General features: G+C 44.0%; 1 protein-coding gene across 1 annotated transcript; it reads left to right on the forward strand.

The window, feature by feature from the left end:
* The first annotated feature begins 8,270 nt into the window (after positions 1-8,270).
* On the forward strand, positions 8,271-10,799 carry FJX1 (four-jointed box kinase 1). The gene has a single exon (XM_508371.7). It carries the CDS (start codon positions 8,565-8,567, stop codon positions 9,876-9,878), a length of 1,314 nt encoding a protein of 437 aa, XP_508371.2. The 5' UTR covers positions 8,271-8,564; the 3' UTR covers positions 9,879-10,799.
* The last annotated feature ends 11,265 nt before the right edge of the window (positions 10,800-22,064 follow it).

Genomic DNA, 22,064 nt, shown 5'->3' on the forward strand with positions numbered 1-22,064 from the left:
AATTTAGGCTAAGTTCAGTTGGATCTCAAAAAGGCAGGTGGCTTCAACTGACAACAGGGTACATCATTATTATCATCATGATCATCACCATCACTGCCATCACCAACATCATCAAATGATATTGTCTGCCTATGGAATGCAAAAAGCTGATTTTCGGCAACCAAAGCTAGGGCCCTGGAAGCTAACATATTCTTAACCAGGGCTGCATTACCTAAGAACTTCTGTTTTTTCACTCACCTGATTGTGGAAATATCAAACTACCTCTACGCTCACTATTCCCCATCAGTGAGTGTCTGTAAGTTATCCCTTGCCTTTTACTACTCTTGCCAGCCATTTTTCAGTCCAGCAGCAATGGCTTTTCCTGGGTCTGGAAGTCTCTTGGTCTCCCACTTAGGTGACTCACTATTCCGAAGCCACTTTTCTGCACTGCAGTAAGCCCCCAGTTACAAATTACTTACCTGCTGACCATCATTTTAATGTAAATGGATTTTAAAAAGCAGCAAAGGAATATATTTTCATTTGGAGTTAAAGCATCCATTTTTTATTTGAGTGTGAGCCTGGTCTAGGAGAGATGGCAGAAGAATGGCTCCAAGGCTAATATGGTTAATGATTATGATGGAGATCCCATGAGCAGCCGATATTTCACTTGCAACCATCTCGATCCGGGCTTTGCTGGCTGTAGTACTTTCTTTTTTTCACAGCTACTTCCATTAATACCCACCGCCTATGACAGAACCATTATGATAATATCTCTGCTTTCGGCAGCCTCGATTGGTCTTGACACATTATCACCCTAAGAGCTTAGCCACGTCGCACTAAGTCCTATTTATAATAACCCTTGGCAGGAGCCACCAAAATAAAACCTGGTACTTATGAACTACCTTTCATCTGAGGAAATCAGAAAGCTTTACAAGCTTAATTAAGCTTCAGCATCTATCTGACTGATGAGATATGTGGGGCCTTGGAAAGCTGAGGAGGCACAGAATCACTAATTGTGCACTGGATAAATCTCTGGGTGGCAACGAAGAATAGAAATCAACAAAGAAGAACGAGAGTCACCTCTTTTAGTGGGAGTGTTTGTTGAGTGAATTTTTTCAGGGTGGGTTGAGACCAACAATCATAGGTTATTGATGAAGGGGCCATGGAGGTTCTCTAATGAGGTGCCTCTCAATCTAGGGAGGGCGCCTGAGATTTACTTCTTTTGCCAAAAGAGGATTAAGCTAATTCAACACACTCAAGGGCTTTCAAGGACAAAGAAATTGAGCTCCTGAAAGATGTGGTAATCTGCCTGTGGGCACATAGCTGTTGAGCTCACACACTGTTCCCTCTACTTGGCTGAATCTCCCAGCCCACCTGTAAATCTCCACTTCCCCTTCAAGACTCATCTTAACACCTGCCTCCTCAGTGAAGCCTTCCTGGACTTCCCTGGCAGAATCAGTCACTCCCTATTCTATGCTCCTGTGTGTGCTTTCTATTTCCATAATATCTACAGCAATTGATATTTATTGAGTCCTTTCTAAGTGCTTAAGGTACATTTCATCCATACAATAATGAGGCAGGTACAGTTACCATCTCCATTCCACAGATGAGTTAAGTGGTCCGGAGAGGCTAAGTGATTTTCCCAAGATGGTACAGCTCATAGGTGCAAGACTCAGCCTGGCTGCAGAGCACATGTTCCAAAACATTAAACCACACTACTTTCCCAGTAGCCCAGTTGTGATGGAAGAGATCTGTTTGTTTATAAGTCAGCCTCCTTCCTTAGTTTGTAAGCTCTGATGTGAAAGGGTATGTCATTCAAGAGATTTTGGGCTACAAACAACAGAAACCCCAACTCAGAGTAGCTTAAACCACAGGAAATCTAGAGGAAGGGCATTTCCAGAGTTGATTAACTTGGGGGCTTGGTGACATCAGCAAGGATCCAGGTTCCTTCCATCTTTCTACTCTGCCTTCCTGATTGTGTGAATGTAGTTCCCCTTGCATTAACATGACTTCCTCAGTTCCAGGCCTCCCATCCAGCCTGAACCATGCAGAAAAGGTGCCATATCTTTCTTGTGTCTCTGTAAGAGTACAGACAACTTTTCCAGAAACCTTCCACTGGGCTTCCCCCATAACATTCACTAGCCAGAATGGTCTCACATGCCTAAGCCTTAATCAGTCACTGCAAGGAATTGAAAGCACCATGACTGGTTTAGCCCAAACAGGATTCAGCATCCCTTAAAGGTTAAAGGCACAGAGGATGAAGGTGGAGACCTGCCAAAAAGGAGGAAGGGAAGGTGGAGGATGAAAAGAAGACAACAAACGTTCCCTGATGCAGGTGTGAAGGAAGATCTGATGCCCAATCACTTATTCCTCAGTCCTTTGGCCTTTACCATGTGTGCAATAAATGTCTGTGGAACTAAATTATAGTAGAGAAATTCATGTCTCCAAATGCTCAGTCCAGAATTCTTACCATCATACTCTGTAACCAGGACTGAAATATGTGTTGGCGACCGCTCTAAAATTTACTAAATTGATTCACCAGTGCTCCAACCTTTAGATTCGAGTCTTTAACACTAGTGTCTGCAGGAATCTTTGCAAAGCAGGTCCAAAAGAGAGCTAGGTGGAATAAAGAGAATCGTAAAAATGTGTCTCATCACAATTTACAAGGTTCTTGTCAACCATGACTTTGTTTCCAGAAACACAATGTGTTCTTAAAAGTGGGACTTGTTCAAGCAGATGGGTTAATTGCATTCAAAGACTACTCTATTTCCTGACCTCCTTCTAGCTCTCCAGTAGGATTTATCTGGAACCAGGTATCAATATACCCACCCTTGACAGCCAAGAATGTGAGAATGAGATCAGTTAAGCAATTTTTGGAAGACCCAGATCATAGTCAAATAGAGATACCAAGAAAAAGAAACTGATCCTCAAGCAGAAACATAATGTACCCTAGGGTAGAAAAGATGGGAAGGAGAGAATGTCTTAGTTCAGGCTTACTATAACAGAGCGCCATTGGCTGGGGTAGTTTAAACAACAAACATTTGGCCGGGCGCAGGGGCTCACACCTGTAATCCCAGCACTCTGAAAGGCCAAGGCGGGGGGATCATTTGAGGCCAGGAGTTTGAGACCTGCCTGGCCAACATGGAGAAACCCCATCTCTACCAAAAATAAAACTAAAAATAAAAAAAATTAGCCAGACGTAACTGTGGTGGCACACACCTGTAATCCCAGCTACTCGAGAGGCTGAGGCAAGAAAATTGGCTGAGGCAAGAAAATCAGTGCAGGTTGCAGTGAGCCGAGATTGTGCCACTGTACTCCAGCCTGGGTGATAGAGCAAGACTCTGCCTCAAAAAAAAATAGATAGATAGATAGATAGATAGATAGATAGATAGATAGATAGACAGATAGATAGATAGATAGATAGAGATATCTATCTATCTATCTACATATAGAGAGAGAGAGACAGACAGAGAGAGGTTGGGAGGTCCAGGATCAAGGTGCCAGAAGACTGGGTGTCTAGTGGGGCTACTCTTCCTTGCTCATAGGCAGCGGTATTCTTTCTGGGTCCTCACATGATGAAAACAGAGCTGGAGAGCTTACTGGGGTCTCTTTTATAAGGACACTAATCTCATTTATGAGGGCTCTACCCTCATGATTTGATCACCTCCCAAAGGCCCTACCTCCTAATGCCACCATATTGGGAGTTATGATCTCAACATATGAATTTATGGTGCAGGGAGGAACACAAACATTCAGTCCATAACAGAGATACATACATAATAAAATTATAGCCCAGAGGGTTAGAAAACTCCCCAGGGTCAAACAGTAGTGGCCAATGTAGGAGTCATACCACTTTCATGGAATATTATACTCATCTCTGACATCTTTTGTCCCCTCTCTTCCTTTTTGTAGAAGCACGGGGAAGGGTACATTTGGACGCCTCTGTCTTTTCCAGGGACTTATAACTCAGGAGATCCAGAAAAGGTCAGGATTGAAGGAGGCAGACTAGTGAGAGGAAGCCAGAAGCTGTCTGCCCGAGGCTGGCTGGAGGCTCTGGGCATTTAACAAGAGTTACACTGGGAACCTTGGTAGAAGCCAGGTGGTCCAGCTCCATGGGGAAGAAATATTGCAAAATTATCAGGAAAGATACCATTTCAGGCATAAAGCAGGTGCATTGAGCTGGAACACCACTTGTGTTAGGTCTCTCAAGACCAGGTGAGGCTTGGTGGAGGACAGCAACAAAAGAAGGAAGACATCCCCATCTGGGCACTGAAACAGTGAAATAGAAAGGAAAAGAACAACAACAGCTATACTATAGTGAACACTTAGATGCTCTTTTAAGCACTTTAAATATAAGCACTAATTTAATCATCACAATAATCTATAAGATTTGTTCCTATTAATTACTAGTAATCATGAGATATTGTATATTGTTACAATTTTTGTTAGTAATACTAGTAATACTGTTCTTATTGCATTTTACAGATATATACACTGAGGCACAAAGGGGTTAAGTAACTTACCCGAGGTCACATGCCTGGTAAGTGGCAGGACTGGGTTTTAATGAGACAATCTGGCTTGACAGTTCACACTCTTAACCATTTCACTTGGGAACAAACCCCAGAGAACACATGAAACCAAAATTTCATCTCAGTTGAATCTATTTTGATTTAATGTAATAATTTCTGCACCTGACATTTCCCTAGCAGTTTATAACTTACAAAAGGTTTGGTCCCCATCATTTTGGAATCGCAGCCCTGCCACTTCCTTGCTGCATGACCTCATTCCACTGATTGGCTAAGCTTCCACTTCCCCATCTGTAAAGTGGGGATAATAATACTTTTGGGAGGGTTTCATGAGATAAAGCACACGCAGGGTTTAGCTCCACACCGAGCCCATAATAAGAGCTCAATAAGTGTTTGCTGCCACTGATGCTGTGGTTATTATTAATATTTCACTTGAGCTGCATGACAACCCTGTGAGTTAGGAAGGATTTATTAACTTGTTTCTCAGGTTCTGAAACTGAAACTCAAAGAAAGTAAATAACTAGCCCAAGGAACAAGCCAGAAAGTGCTAATGCCAGACTTGGAAAATATTCCAATTCCAAGCCTCCTCCCCTGCTTCCAACCCTCAACTCCGCCTCCTCTCTTTCCCCCAGGAGGCACCATTACATGAACCAGATCATTCTTCAAACAGGACTGTGGAAAAGTTTGAAGATATTGGAAGTTCAGGCTCAGGGATAAATTCTAAGGAGTATTAAGAAAGTCATAAAGGTGCAAATGGATTTCTCATCCCCAAGCAACTGCCAGAGGGCAGAAGTGACCGAGGTGATTAACTATGCTACCCCACAGAGCCAAAGTGGTTTGGCCACAGGTGGCAGGGGAGTGTCCTCAGTCCAGAAAATAAAGGAGAATGGGAGTATTTTCATCTAACAGCTAAACAGAGGCATGTTTTTAAACCCTGTCTCAAATAATCAAATACCATTCCAAAACTGCATTCCACTTTGAGGAAGGGGCAGTGTTTGTTCCTTTGGTTTTCTGTATTTCTGCATTTCAATTAATTTGTTAAAGTTTAACAAATTAATGCATCCTGTTCTGGTACATGATGCATTCAGTCCTATGGCTATAGGCAAAGGGCTGCTCAATGATAAAATTAGTCCATCTTATGAGGTGTACGATCTTAGTCAATTTATTTAAGTCTGGGTTTTTTTCATCAGTACCAGCAATATGGTTAGGAGATTCCAGGATTTCTAGTCTCTGGATTTGAAGCCAGCCCCCCCAGAATTAAAATCATGTGCTTCCCCTCACATCTATTATGCAAAACCCTCACCAATATTTTTTCTTTTTAAAATTAGTGGAAGTTCTTATTTTGTATTCTTTAATCAGCTGAACAATAACTCACAACCGTTGGACAAAATTGTTTTGCATTATTTAGTAGTAAGGTATTTAATTTAAAAAAACTTAAAACATGCTACTTGCAGAGCTTCATCTCATTAGCATTCTAACGATGTATTCAGCAAATTGTTGTTGAACACACACTAAGTGCCAGGCATTGTGCCCAGGCAGCCATAAAACAATGGACAAGACAGACTCCCCACAAGTTTACAATGGTAGTTACTTACAGCTTTTGTTAGCAGCCAAAAAGACAGAGACCCCAACTACTTTGGATTTCTCCATATCCCCTAGGACATAGCTGGGTACACAGTAGACATTTAATAGTCTTCCGAATTTAACTTCAACAATTAATCATCCAGTTAAAAATGTCTACTTTTCTCCAATTAGATGATACTCTACTTATGCCCACTAGGTGGCGATCTTGCTTATAGTTTGCCCACGCTGAAAGAGGCTGCCTTTCAAATAAATACATATATATCCCAGTAGAAGTTAAACCAAAAGACAAAAAAAAATAAATGTATTCAGTGCTTATTTAGTGTAATATACTATGTTAGGTGGTATAAGAAATAAAAAGTTAATAAGACATAGTCCCTGCCTGCTAGGGAAAGATGAGGAGGGGCTTACATAGGGCAAAAAAATAAGACCTTTGAATGGATTAATATATTTCGATGTAACCATATGGGAGCCATAGTAATCTCATTATCAGATAAGAGTTATAAAATGGCATGATATAGCCACCATGTGGTTGGGAACAGATTCAACAGTTCATCCAATATGTACTTAACCACACCAGTGAAAACACTTGACTGTATCCTGGGTCAGTGCTGGAATACTCCAAATGTGGTTTTTTGATGCCACTGCTCAGGCATAAACATGAGTGTCTGCTTTATCACCCTAGAACGCTCTATCACCCTAGAACCTTTTTTCTTTGGAGAATAAAACATAATCAGTGCCAGCTGATGAGGTAGTCCAGTTGAAAACCCCCATGTGCACCTGATGGGAAGATGAAAGGAGAGAAACGATACACACCATGTAAGGAAACAGATTTCAAACTCTGGCCTTTGAGAGGTGGATTCCACCATGCCCCTGATCTTGTGTCTACCCTGGGAATCTCAGTGTGGATCTGGGACTCATTCTGATACAGAGAGGTAAGGGAGGGCCGACTGGCATCCAAAAGTTTTCCTAGTAAATGTAACCCAGAGGTGGCTGGAAGATGTGTTGGGGTGAAGAGGTTGTTCATTTTGTTTTCTTTGCTCCTTCACCGCCTCCCTCCCCCCCCCCACCACCACCATTTCTTTTTCCCTTAAATCGTAAAAGCAGTAAATCAAATGCAGTATGGGATTGAGGTTTTTTTCCTTTTCATTTGAAAAATCCTTTTAATTGAAAAATCACATTTGGGGAACAAAGTGGTCAAATGACAGTGAATTTCAAACTTGAGAATGCTGACTTGATTAAAAAAGAAATACTGATCTTTCTTAATGGAGGGAAAATCAAGTGCATGCGGCCAGGAGACCTGGGTTTGACTTTTAGCTTCGCCACTTGCTAATTGTGCAATCCTGAGCAACACCCATCCCTTCTCTGTGCCTCAGTTTCCTCATGGACAAAACGGTATCATTTCTTTCGAAAAGTCGTCCCTGACTCCCCTCTCCCCAACACGAGGTTGGATGGCTATAATCTCTCTTAGCAACCTGAGAGTCCCACTGGGATGTAAATTCCAGCAGCACTGGGACCCGGATCTGTGGACTTTGCTTCTGGTAAGCAGAACCAGAACCGAGGGGCAGTCGCTGTGTTGAATGGATCCATGAATGAATGGGAGATGGCCTAGGTGTTCAAGGGGCACGTGCACAGCGAGGCTTCACTCCCTGGGAGTCCCTTGGGAAAGGCAGAGCGGCCAATACTGATTGGTGCTGATGTGCGAGCTCGGAAAAGGGAGTGTCGGTTCAAAGTTGTTGGCTACAGCGGGTTCCTCTTTCCGCTGGAATCACATCCTCTGTGGCTCGGAGACATTCCCAGGGATTTACATAAAGCAGCGTGAATCACCCAGACAGAAACTGAGAAAGCAAAGGGACCCTGCCTGATCCTAGCCTGGCGGAGCTCGGAAAGAGGTGGAAATCTGTCTGAAGTTTGCAGGAGATCCGCGCTGCCTAGGCAAAGGGACCCGGCGACCACGACACCACCGCGAGGGCCCAGGGCGCGTCCCTCCCGCCAGGCCCCAGACTCCGGCTCTGCGCCACCCCCTCCTACGCCCCGGCGCGGGCGCAGCCAGTCCGGCTTCCTCCAGGCCCCTAAGTCCCAGACCGAGTGTGGGGCCGCCTCTCCCTCTCGGAAGGAGCCATCGCCGCTTTAAGTGGAAGAGGAGAGGAAGGGGGCGGGGGAGCGGGGGGCGGGGAGCGGAGGCGGAGGAGGGGGAGGGGGATCCCCCTCGCTCCCACGTGGTCCGGGCGCCTGTGAATCGCGCCCACCGGAGGGTCTCACAGCGAAATACAAAAGCAGCTGGGAAGCGGCGGGGACTCGAGTTCCCAGCGCCGGGCGGAGCGCCGGACAGAGCCCCGCAGCACCCCGCGGCCGCGATGGGGCCGAAGCGCCCGAAGCCTCGGAGCCCACAAACTGCCGGGCCCGCCTCGCCGCCGGGACCCGGGTGCCTGGGCTCGGCTTGAAGCGGCGGCGGCGCACCGGCACAGCCGCGGGAGCATGGGCAGGAGGATGCGGGGCGCCGCCGCCACCGCGGGGCTCTGGCTGCTGGCGCTGGGCTCGCTGCTGGCGATGTGGGGAGGGCTCCTGCCGCCGCGGACCGAGCTGCCCGCCTCCCGGCCGCCCGAAGACCGACTCCCACGGCGCCCGGCCCGGAGCGGCGGCCCCGCGCCCGCGCCTCGCTTCCCTCTGCCCCCGCCCCTGGCGTGGGACGCCCGCGGCGGCTCCCTGAAAACTTTCCGGGCGCTGCTCACCCTGGCGGCCGGCGCGGACGGCCCGCCCCGGCAGTCCCGGAGCGAGCCCAGGTGGCACGTGCCAGCCAGGCGGCCCCGGCCGGAGGAGAGCGCCGCGGTGCACGGGGGCGTCTTCTGGAGCCGCGGCCTGGAAGAGCAGGTGCCCCCGGGCTTTTCGGAGGCCCAGGCGGCGGCGTGGCTGGAGGCGGCTCGCGGCGCCCGGGTGGTGGCCCTGGAGCGCGGGGGTTGCGGGCGCAGCTCCAACCGACTGGCCCGTTTTGCCGACGGCACCCGCGCCTGCGTGCGCTACGGCATCAACCCGGAGCAGATTCAGGGCGAGGCCCTGTCCTACTACCTGGCGCGCCTGCTGGGCCTCCAGCGCCACGTGCCGCCGCTGGCACTGGCTCGGGTGGAGGCTCGGGGCGCGCAGTGGGCGCAGGTGCAGGAGGAGCTGCGCGCTGCTCACTGGACCGAGGGCAGCGTGGTGAGCCTGACACGCTGGCTGCCCAACCTCACGGACGTGGTGGTGCCCGCGCCCTGGCGCTCGGAGGACGGCCGTCTGCGCCCCCTCCGGGATGCCGGGGGTGAGCTGGCCAACCTCAGCCAGGCGGAGCTGGTGGACCTAGTACAATGGACCGACTTAATCCTCTTCGACTACCTGACGGCCAACTTCGACCGGCTCGTAAGCAACCTCTTCAGCCTGCAGTGGGACCCGCGCGTCATGCAGCGTGCCACCAGCAACCTGCACCGCGGTCCGGGCGGGGCGCTGGTCTTTCTGGACAATGAGGCGGGCTTGGTGCACGGCTACCGGGTAGCAGGCATGTGGGACAAGTATAACGAGCCGCTGTTGCAGTCAGTGTGCGTGTTCCGCGAGCGGACCGCGCGGCGCGTCCTGGAGCTGCACCGCGGACAGGACGCCGCGGCCCGGCTGCTGCGCCTCTACCGGCGCCACGAGCCTCGCTTCCCCGAGCTGGCCGCCCTTGCAGACCCCCACGCTCAGCTGCTACAGCGCCGCCTCGACTTCCTCGCCAAGCACATTTTGCACTGCAAGGCCAAGTACGGCCGCCGGTCTGGGACTTAGTGTCACCGGGAGGAAAAGAGAGAGACCTGGGGCTGGGGTATGGATGATGGGGGGAAGGGCCGTCGCCTCTGCTACTGTCAGGGACCAGCCGGCCAACGCCCACCCGCAAAGGTGTCTAAAAACTTCAGCTTTTCACCCATCTGCCCCTTTCTTTCAATCCCACGCTGTTTCCTTTCAAAGTTCTGGGAGGACGAACTCACCGAGGCGAGAAGTGTAACATTCTCTCCACCCAGCTTATAAAAGGATTCTTTACTGTGCCAGCACGGGGATTGGATCCGAAGAAACTGGCTACTGGGGTTTGGCCCCCGAGTGGCCGTCCCTGTGGGAGATGCACCCCGTTCTTGGGCCCCCCTCATTCCCTTTTCGAAAAAGGAAAACTTGCGTTTGAGCCGTTGAGCTAATTCTGCAATTTTCTACCAAACAGAGCGCTGGTGGCCCCGGAGCAGGGCTGTGACATTGGCTGGTGGAGCCCCCTTCCTGTGTTCTCCCTTTGTTCCAGCGCCGCGATGGTGAGATCACTGTTCCAAGCAGGGGGACGGCTCCCGATAGGACAAAGAGAGCAGGACCTCCAGACTGGGGAGCCCTGCAGACCTTGACAATTTGCCTGACTCATTCCTGACCTCTTGTCATTTTGGCCTGAAGGCTACAAATTCAGGGCCAGCTGTATGCACTAAGTCAAATAATGAATTTCTTCCTCCCTCTCGCAACCGACCAAAATTTTGACAACGATGATGTTCACCAGAAGGAAAAAAAAAATCAGTTTTATGCACTTTATTTTGTTTTGATTTTAATTTTTTATTAAGAAAAACTTTTTTATTTTACAGAATTTACCTTCTCTGTATATATGTGCATAAAGTGTGGTGTAAATATACTAAACAAACTTATATTTCAATAAAAGGGAGTTTAAAATTTATAATTTAATTCCTGTGGTTTTAACTTGTTTGATGTTTCTGATGCCCCATCTGCTTTCAGAATAAGATTTAGGTTTTCTTTCTTGTGGATGTGTTTTTAAAACAAAGGATGCATATCCATTCCAGTTGTGACTACAGAACTTACAGAATTGAACAAAGATAAGAGCAGACTCCCTGTCCTCACTCAGATGAACCTTGGTGCTGGAAATTTGAGTTTAGCCTAAAATGTGGGGGGAGATGGGGAGAGAGATGGGAGGAAAGTGTTCTATTTCCTGGCAAATAAAACTTTGATGTGAAAGGATTTCACTGTAATATATTCCTATATTAATCATTTGGCAAATATGATAGAACCAGATGTAGGGACTAAAATATGACAAACACCCCCTTTTTAAACTTAACTACCGTGATCACATGTTGCAAATTATTATCAGCATTGTAATTACAGTGCATCACAATGTGTACAGATGATAAGCTGAGCCCACATTGGGAGCAGGTAGAGAAAGTCATAAATTAATTCTTCTCTTAAATCTCCTGGCATAAATTCCAATGGATTCAGAAGATCATAATCTCCAACATCTGGACTCATCCAGTTCTCTGAAGAGGTTGTACTGTTTTCTGGGTACTAAGTGCATGGTCCCCTCAGAGCAGCCAGCGTGAGACCATGAAGGCTTACAGTGCTTTGTGTATGACATTTGGACCCTTTCTAGGACTTCAAACAAATTATTTTTGGATTTTTATCTCAAGAGGAAGAGCTTGATTTGTATTTTACGGCCTTTGGTGTTTTATTTTGGCATTTTCTTTGGTATCTGGGCCCAAGTGATCTTGCCTGTTACCTTCTTTTTATTTAATGACCTTTAACTCAAATCAACTTCTGGTTGCAACTTTAATAGTTTTTTATTTGACTTGCATTTGTAAACCTAGGGTTTTATAGACTCAGGAAGCTATTAAATCTCTGGGGGTTCCCCTTCTCACTCTGCATTACAACATAGTGTGTAATTTAACTATTTAATGTCATCCTTATGTTTTCAGTGCCTTTTGCTAAGCCAAATCTTATCTCAGCCTTAAAAAAAAATAGTCCATAAACTATCTGTGGTGTAAGTCAAGTGTTTGCACAGTACAGCCATAGAATATACTGATAATCAGAAATTTATCTTTTTTCAAGACATTGTTAATGGGATACCTCTCATAATTACACCTTTCAGAAAGAAACATTTTCCATTTCTGGTGATTATTTCACTATTAGATTTGCTGCTTTAGTTAATGGAGGCTGTTCCAAGAACAGGACAAGTATTCAGCAACCTGCATTTTTACCCAACATATTCATGGAGGAAAACAATGAGCAGTAATAAGTTAGAAGTTTCACAGATTGCACAGGAAATACATCCTGGATCCCATGAAGATTCAGCACTGGTGAGTTCCGGGCCAGCAGCATTCTCTACATTCTTTCTAAACTTCAGTTCCAAGCCCAGACTTGATCGTGGTTAACCCAGAGCAAAACACTGAGCATAATTTAAATGGCTCTTCTCAGATTCTTTAGTGAACCGTGTCTGCTTGTTCGAGAAATAAGTTTAATTACATGGTGGAGTTGTTAATGGAACCAAGACTTAATTACAGAATGGGTTTTAACTGTTGCTGTTCCTCATAGATAGTAGGTAGGCTGTGGCATGGAAAGATCAATTAAAGTTTTGCCATGGTCAGTGAATGCTGCTAGGGACAAATCATTCCTCAAATGAACAACAACAACAACAAAAAAAAAAAACTTTCAGACCACAGCATGATTTGGAAAGAGTAATGGGTTCTACAGGCAGACAATATTCTGAATTCTGTTCCTTACCTACCTTCAGCAAGTCATTTAACTTAGTTCCCTCATCTGTGAAATGGAGATTTGATCAGAATATTGTGGGATTTAAATGTTAACATATAAAGCATACAAGCACATACAGGTGCTTCCAAAAATAAAAACAAAAAACCTCACTTCTTATTCCTCTTTAAAAAAAAAAAAAAAAAAAACTTTTGCCCTTCTTACGTTCAGTAATTTCCATCATCAAAGTCAAATCTGGCTGTTTCCAAGGTCAGTATCAGTTTTAAACATGTGATAGTAAATTGATTCAATAAATTGTTTACTAAGGACCCTCTTCTAGCACTATGCAAGGCACTGGTTCATAAGGCCAAGGGCACAGGTCCACGTGGGTTTGAGTGGGTGATTTCAGGACCCAAGCAGACTTCGGCACCAAGGCAGCTATACTACAAATATATGAGGGTGGCTTAAATTTAAAAAAAAAAAAAAAAAAAAAGCAGATGGCTTATTGCAAATCCATCACCACTTCTGGAAAGCTTCAAGAAGTGATGAATCTGCAAGGACAACCCTCTTCCCTATTCCTTCTGCCAAGAGACAGTAGGCAGTTGACCTTTTCTCCCTGGATTTGACTTTTGATTAATTTGCTTTGTCAATGACATAGTTCTAAACTCTATTAAGTGTACTCACCCTCCTGTCTTCGAATCAGAAAGAAAAACAAATTATTTTAACACATCTCAACATTTCTCAACCTTCTGCCTACAATTGCAGCTAGGAGAGTCCTCTAAGACCTTGAGGTTGATTATGTGGATTAAATGAGTAAATATTTATAATATCGTCAGAATAGTGCCTGGCACACAGCAAATGCAATATAAGAGTTTATTGGTGAGGTAGAACATTTCTCCTCTAACTCAAAAACAGAGGCACCTTAAGTTCCAGACATGATCCTCTTTCATAATCCTGTTCTATCTCTCCAGTTATAGAACACAATCTACATGCTTCTGTTTTGACCCAGGAAAATCAGCTAGAGTGCTTGAGTCTGGCAGGAATTACCCAGAGCCCACAGCTGTCAGCTAGCTGTCTTGTTTCTGAGCATGCCCTCTAAGTGAGTGGTCATATGTACTTCCCTCTTTTTCACAAGGAGGCTGTAATTCTATTCCTCATGTGGCCCATCAGCTCCAGGGAGCAGTGAGCTGTGGAACTCCAAATCTTCTGAGCTACCATGAGCTATCCTTGAGTCATAGACCATGCAAGCCTAAGCGCTGATATTTTGCCCCTGCGCACACCAGCCCACATCACACAAGATCGCTGATCCCAAGTGGTAGAAGGGCCGTGGGAGTGCTAGAGATGGAGAAAAGGGAATTCAGAGCATAGGAAATGCTCCAAAAGAGAATAGAATGTCAGCTGCCAAGGCGGCATGGAAATCAAAGGACGAGGGTTGACATCTGCCTTCAAGCATATTTTAGGCATTAGAGTCTAATGGAAAGGATACTGAGAGACAGGAGACCTGGGCTACTTCTGATACACTGTCTGATTTGAGAAAATCATTTCCCCCTCTGGCTTCAGTTATCTTGCCTGCAATGGGAAGATATTTGATTAGGCTGATAATTTCCAATATTTGGACCAGAACTCACAGTAAGACACATATATTTTATATCGTGACCTCAGTTAGACAGAGAGACACACATACCACTGAAATAAAAATTTCACAAAACAGTATGTATAACATACTTTTTCTCTTTCATTCAATGTTATTCTATTCCTTCTCCTCCTTTATTTCCTAACGCTAACTGTGGCCCTCTAAATTGATTTTGTAACTCATCGGTGGAGCACAGGCTGCACAATGCAAAACACTGGATTAGATCATCAGTAAGCTCCCTTTCAGCTCTAAGATTCTAGGGAAATTCCATTTATAACCAGATTACTACCTACTACAATATTTCCCCAAAGGCAATACAAACAGACTTCAATTTTGTACATTCTTTAAAAACAAAAGACTGTAGTGCTTTATTTCAAAATGTCATTGGGAGAACTGCTCAAAATCTTACATAGGGTCTTTCTATAAATACTTGAAAAATTCCCTAAATATGGGAGGTGACTTTCAGTCTGTTCAAACCATGCATGAGCAAATAGTGCTTTGAAGCAAAAATAATAATAATAATCTTTTGCATCTCTGTCTCAATATGGCCCAAGGATGACTCAAGAGGACAGTTTCTCTTCTGTGTATTCTTAAAGATCAGATGTAGGAGTCATAATTTTTTAATGTTACTGTTTTACCAGTTTCTCTTTCTGTGTCCTGCTGTGGGGGAAACTGCATTAATAAACTATGTCTTAATGCTGCCTAACTAGAATTTTTTTCTCTGCAGGACACCACTAAATATAGCTAAAGGAATGCTTATTGTATTTATCTTTCCAACTTTCTTTCCATTTTGAATATGTCTTCTTGACACTTTGGAAATTTTTCTCCTAATGGCACCTTAGTTTTTTTTTTAAAAAATAACAGAGAACTAATTGTTCATTGAGTAACAACAACAAAAAAGAACTCCTTTTTTTCTCTTTCATCTGTGCCATATGGTGTCTTTTATGGTTTTATCAGTTATTTTACACCATATGCAGAAAAATGATGTAGAACTGGCATTTTTCCAGTACCAAGTCACAGATTTTACTTTGCTGAGAAATTGTGGGTTAAAAAATAGAGAGGTATCACTTTTAATTAGATAGCCCTACACCATGCATTTGTCTTTGCCTCTTTACACCTTCCTCATAGTGATTTTTTCCTTTTAATGTTCAGTAAAGACTTTGTCCTCACCTCACAACTGGCCTGGAAAGGCAACGTGACTGGGGAATGATTAGTCATGACCTCTTTTTTTCTTCATTGTGGTAAAATATACATAACATGAATTTTTTTTTTTTTTTTTTTTGAGACGGAGTCTCGCTCTGTCACCCAGGCTGGAGTACAGTCACGCGATCTCAGCTCACTGCAACCTCTGCCTCCCAGGTTCAAATGATTCTCCTGCCTCAGCCTTCTGAGTAGCTAGGATTACAGGCGTGCACCACCATGCCCGGCAAATTTTTGTATTTTTTTGTACAGACTGGGTTTCACCATGTTGGCCAGGCTGGTCTCGAACTCTTGGCCTCAAGTGATCTGCCGGCCTCAGCCTCCCAAAGTGCTGGGATTACAGGAGTAAGCCACAGTTCCCAGCTCCATTTTGATCATTTTTAAGAGCACTGTTTAGTGTCATTACATATACTCACAGTTTTGTGCAACCACACCATTGTCTATTTCTGAAACTTTTTCATCAATCCCCAGACCCCCTGCCAATAAACCTCTGTAACCATTAAGCAATAACTCCCATTCCTCCCTTCCTCTAGCCTCCGATAACCTCTAATCTACTTTCTGTCTCTATATTATAAGATTGCCTATTCTATATGTCATATAAGTAGAATCACACACTATTTGTCCTTTTGTGCCTGGTTTCTTTGACGTACACAGCCATGGTCAGGGAGGCAACATGACAAAAGTGAAGCAATACTGTTTGGGAACTGGCGGAACTGCATTTGAGCCTGATTTTTACTATTTAATAGCCCTGGACCATAAGACAAACTGATGAACTCCTTATTTCCTTCACTGGAAAAGCAATGGAAAAACTACATAGTCTCTGCAGTCCCTTTCGACTCCAGAAAAATGCCATGTTTTTATGTACAGCAACTACGCAAATGAATTCCATTCCTGACTTCCAGTTTCTTTTCCATACCTGCAGATTCAAAAACTTTTTATGTTCCTCCTAAAAAGCCTCAGGCTATGTACTAGGCACTGTGGATTCAGTGGTAAGCAAGATAGGTAAGAAGCTGCCTCCATGAAGCTTGGAGTGTAACAGCGGAAGGTGGAAAATTATCTAGCAGGAGCTAAACGTGAAAAAATGCAATCTTTGGTAGAGAAAAGTGCTATGGAACCACATGACAGGACTTCAGATGCTCATCTGGAGAGAGGTCAAGAAAGGCTTACGAGTTGGCCTGTGTTTATCTCTGAATTTTAGGAAAGGTTTGAAGAAAAGGATGGTACAAAGAGGAATTTTCATAGTGGTTTTCTGAACAACCTAAAGATGTTCTGCTGACTGTGGTGAGGCATGATCTCTATAGCTTGTCTTGGAGGGTTCAGGGAGCCCTGTGGTAGTGGTTTAAACTTTTCCAGCGGGAATACTATGTACTTTCTGCAACAGGACATCCACTTAAACAGTAATCACCCTGAGATTGGCTGCATAGGGAGAGTACAGTAGGAATTAATATCACAGGGAAATTAGTTCTGTCAATAACATCAATACCTACTTTTTGCTGAATACATACAAACAAACTAGGCTTTGTGTTAGGCATTTTGCAGGATTGTTAGGATAAGCAATGATAGTTATACACCAAATATTTCTTTTACAGATATGAACACTAAGGCTTAAAGGGATTAAGTAAACTGCCCACATGTCTAGAAGACATGGGGCTGTGGCTTGAAGATAGGTCTGTCTAGTGCCAAAGAGTGAGCTGTACTTTTCTTCCTCATCTGTTTCTTTTTTACACTTCTTTTTAATGTTAGTCTTTTTTTTTTTTTTTTTGGACAGAGTCTCACTCTGTCACCCAGGCTGGAGTGCAGTGGCGCGATCTCGGCTCACTGCAAGCTCCACCTCCCAGGGTCACGCCATTCTCTTGCCTCAGCCTCCCGAGTAGCTGGGATTACAGGCACCTGCCACCACCCCCGGCTACTTTTTTTGTATTTTTAGTAGAGATGGGGTTTCACCCTGTTGGCCAGGATGGTCTCGATCTCCTGACCTCGTGATCTGCCCGTCTCAGCCTCCCAAAGTGCTGAGATTACAGGCATGAGCCACCGTGCCTGGCCAATATTAGTCTTTAATAATTTTTTTTAAGTTTTTTTTTTCTTTAATGTCCTGTAATTTCATTATCATGTGTTTATATATGGCTGGGGATTTGTTTGTTGTTTGTTTTGTGGAGAAAACATCTTGTTATGTTGCCCAAGCTGGTCTCAAACTCTTGGGCTCAAGCAATCCTCCCTCCTCAGCCTCCCAAAATGCTGGGATTACAGGCATGAGACATCATGCTGGGACTTCACTGGGATTTTGTTATGGTTGTTTTTTCTGATAGAAACATGCTCTTTCTTAAATCTAAGAATTCCCTTTTATTTCGCAGTCTAGAAAAATTCTCAGTCATCATCTCTTAAATTATTTTCTCTTTCTTATTCTTTCTATTCTCTCCTTTGAGAACTGGTATTGGGCATATGTTATCTTTCTATCCTTCAAGGCCCAACCCCTCTCACATATTTTCCATCTTTCTGTGTTGCTCTCTGGGTACTCAGAGCTGTCTTTTCGCCTATTAGTTTTCTCTCTGATAGTGTCTAAATTGCTGCTTAATCCATCCCTAAGAATTTGTTTTGTCTGTCTCTTTAAATTCAATGACTTCATTTTCATATTTTCAAAAGTCCCATTTGGTTCTTTTTCAAGAATTGCCAAACATTTGAAAAAGATTTTCTCTTCTCATATAGTCAAGACTTTCTTTATTGTGTTCGATCATTTAAAAGTATACAATCTGAGTACTCTATCTGAAGTTCTGGGGTGCTCTAATCCTACACCCCAGACTTTTGTGCATCACCTGACTTTTGCACATTTAGGACTGCCAAATATGCGAAACCCAATCAACTTTAAATTTCATATATCCAGTGAACAATTTTTTAGTATGTACATATTTTAGTATGCATGTAATATCTGGAATATGCTTATATTAAAAATTATTTATTATTTATTTGAAACTCAAAGTTAACTAGGTGTCCTGTTATGTTTTGTTTTTTGTTTTGTTTTCCTAAATCTGGTGACTTGACACGCAGAAGCTTTCTATTTTGTAATTTGAGATCGTAAACTCATGTTCAAGCAGGATTTTATCTGCGAGACTCTCATTTTGTTTGGGTTGAACATATATCTTTCCCAAGATGTTTTCATTTCCTTGTATCAGACACCCCAGGGTTAAAGCCAGACTGGCTCACTTTTATATTAATCATTTTAAAGTGTAAATTTAAATAACAAACATATGACAACCAGAGGAATCCTCCCAGAGACTTTCATTTTTTTCCCAACCAGAGTTCAAGCTAAGACAAGCAATCTCCTCTCACATCTTCCTTTGCTGGAAGGATGAAGTTTTCCTTTGACAGTCCTGGCTTTATGAAGGGTCTTTGAAAGATCCAACTTTCCCTCCCACTGGAGCGCATTAAACCCAATCTGATTACAAAGACCAGACACACACATACACAAAACCAGGGCAGCCCCAGTTTCAGTTCACACCTATCACTCTGCTTTTGGTTCTCTCTTTGTTTTAGACCCTTGGGGATTTTCCTTACATTTTTATGAGCTCAGCTATGCATTTTAAATGATGTTTGTTATATTTTATAAAACATTTATAGGTGTTTTACAGAGGGAAGGATTTTAGGTCATGTAGTTTGCCTTATTGCTAGAAACAAAGTCCACCTGAGCTCCTTCTAAACCCTGTTATCAAATCCTGCTTGCAATAAGCTGGCCCTTACTTGAGGATTAGATGCCCTATTTGGTTATTCAGAGAGATTTCCCCACAATGGAGACATTTACTTTAATAGGATTTGACCCGAAATAATCCATAAAACAAGTGACCTGGGAGTCAATAACAAATTCTGTTCTGTTTGCCACCAGCAAGTTTGAGATATATGCCAGGAAAATGATTAAAAGGAAAGACAAAAGGAAAAGATTGGGAACAAGGGAAAAGGGGAAGGAACGTTAAAAAGAATCACATGTGGTAGAGTGGCAAAGAAGCAGCCTTTGCCTCTGGTACAGATAGCCCTCACGTTGACCTTCAATCAGCATCAGAGCCAGCAAAATGATGCCACATTGCAGGGGAAAGAGCTAGTGCCTCTGCAGGTTACATTTAGGATTAAAGAAAGGTCAAGTTACTCCAGGGAAAATTACTTTTCATTTGCAGTCAGCATCCTGCCTGTGCTACAGCTCCCAACCATGCGAAGTCCAGCCATCACCACTTGATCTTTGGCCCCTTGACGCTGAAGAGCACATTCTGCCAACCTTTCAAAAAAGAAAGGCTTTGCCATCACACATGAATCTCAACCTTGCACTTCCAGAGGCAGCACATTCAATTTCATTATTTAGTGAGCCTATCTCTAGTGACCTATTAGCGAAATCAAAAATGCTAATGAAAAAACAGGTTAAGCATCTTTGACTTGTCAAGGCATTGAGCTAATAAAAGATGCCCAGAAAACATTGCTGTGTGGCTCCCTTCTCCTCTACCTGTTTATAATTGGGACCCATCCAAAGTCTCTCTGCAATATAACATTCGTGACCCAACTCCACATAAAGTGTCTGTCTTTTCTGATACTATGATCCTGGATGCATGACTCATGCCATAAAAATTATTGTAATGACTCTGGACTTAGCAATTCAGAAGTTGGTGCTCCATGCGAAATCCCTCGTGGGCTGTTTTCAAGTGATTACTCATGGCCCAGGTATGTGCTGCATGTATGAGTATAGTTATGTTGGTTATTAGACTATCGAAATACTTCCAGCTCAGTTGATAAATGTCTACTCTGTGGCCCCAGAGTGACTCTTCCATGTTTCTGAACAATCCCCACTACCATCCCATGATCCTGCAACTAACAGGTTAACACCTGGAGTAGCAGAGAGTTCTTGAACCAGTAACCCGGCACTAAGACCAACAGTAAGTTCTGATTGCACCTTATGTAATTTGAATAGTATTTCCTGGGTATAAGATGTAAAGATTCAAATCCATGGAACAACAGAGGTATCATCCTAAGCCCTATCTTTAGATCTCCTGTTTTAAAGCCTCGATTTACTTGGCAAACAGACACTGAGCATCTGCTCATTGCATTCATGTTTCCTGGCTGCTAACTTTGGGTCAGACACTGTATTAGGTGGTAGGAACAGGTCAGTTAACTGGAGTGATATGGTTTCTGATCTTCTGTAGTGTAGAGTCTGGTAGAGGAGACAGACATTAAGCAAATTATTACTGTAATAAATGGGATGACAGGAAAATACATGGCCCTATGAGTGTGTTAATAGAGGACAACCTCACATTGGAGGTTGAAGGATCTGGCATTTAAGCAGAGACCAGAGCAATGAGCAGAAGTCAGCCAGCGTAGAGGAGAAAAGAAGGAGCGGAGAGCATTTCAATCGGAAGGAATTGCATTTGAGAGCTTGAGAGAAGGAGCTTGCTGTACAGAAATGAAAGGCTGGTATGATTGAAGAGTATGGCCCTAGAAGGGGTTTGCATAGTTCGAGGCTGCAGAGGTAAGCAGGCACCTATTAAGTGCCAGGCACAGAGGGCAGGAGATGGATATATCATAATCCTCACCCCTGAGGGAGGCCCTATCTCATAGTGGTAAGGGCTGAATTACAGAGGGGGACTCTCTAGTTTCAAACCCTGGCTCCTCCATTTTCTGGCTCTGAGACCTGAGGCAGGTTACTTATGCTCTCTGACCCTGAGTTTCCTCATCTGAATATAGGAATAATAATAATAATAAGACCTACCTATTTATGAATAACACATGCAAAGTACTTACAACAATGCCCAACACATAGTAAAGACTCAGTAATTATTAGGCATTGACCACTACGACACAAGAAAGAAGTGGAAACACAGATTAAGTGGCTTCTTTTCTACTCATTTCCACCCAGTTCAAAGGTTGTTATGTGGTGATATGGTTTGGCTCTTTGTCCCCAGCCAAAGTTCATGTTGAGTTGTGATCCCCAGTGTTGGAGGTGGCCTGGTGGGAGATTATTGGGTCATGGGGGTGGTTTCTAATGATTTAGCACCATCCCCCTAGTACTCTCTAGTGATAGAGTTCTCACAAGATCTGGTTGTTTAAAAGTGTGCAGCACTTCACCCTTCGCTCTCTTCTGTTTTGCCATGGTAAGATGTGCCGCTTCCCCTTCGCCTCCTGCCATGATTGTTAGTTTCCCAAGACCTCTCAGCCATGCTTCCTGTACAGCCTGTGGAACTGTGAGCCAGTTAAACCTCTTTTCTTTATAAATTGCCCAGTCTCAGGTAGTTCTTTATAGCAGCGTGAGAATGGACTAATACATGTAGTAAAAACATTCTGTGCTTAATAATCCCACTTAAAGGCACCAACGTTGTCTGTGCTATATAGTTCATGAGAAGATTATGTAATGACTCTCCTCCCATGATCCATTCTATCAAAGGCAGTTTCCAGCTGGGCATGGTGGCTCACACCTGTAATCCTGGCACTTTGGAAGGCCTGAGTTTAGATCACATGCCCACTCTTTGGCATGATGAGTGTGTATGAGAGAACCATGTATGGGAGAACTAGATATAGGACTCAACGACATTAACCACAACTGGGTACTTTTCCAAAGAAAACCAGACGTTCTTGAAGAAATAGATGCTGAGTGACCCTAACCACAACAAATGTTC

The sequence above is a fragment of the Pan troglodytes genome, chromosome 9, assembly GCF_028858775.2.
Source record: "Pan troglodytes isolate AG18354 chromosome 9, NHGRI_mPanTro3-v2.0_pri, whole genome shotgun sequence".
In the NCBI taxonomy this organism is placed as follows: Eukaryota; Metazoa; Chordata; class Mammalia; order Primates; family Hominidae; genus Pan; species Pan troglodytes.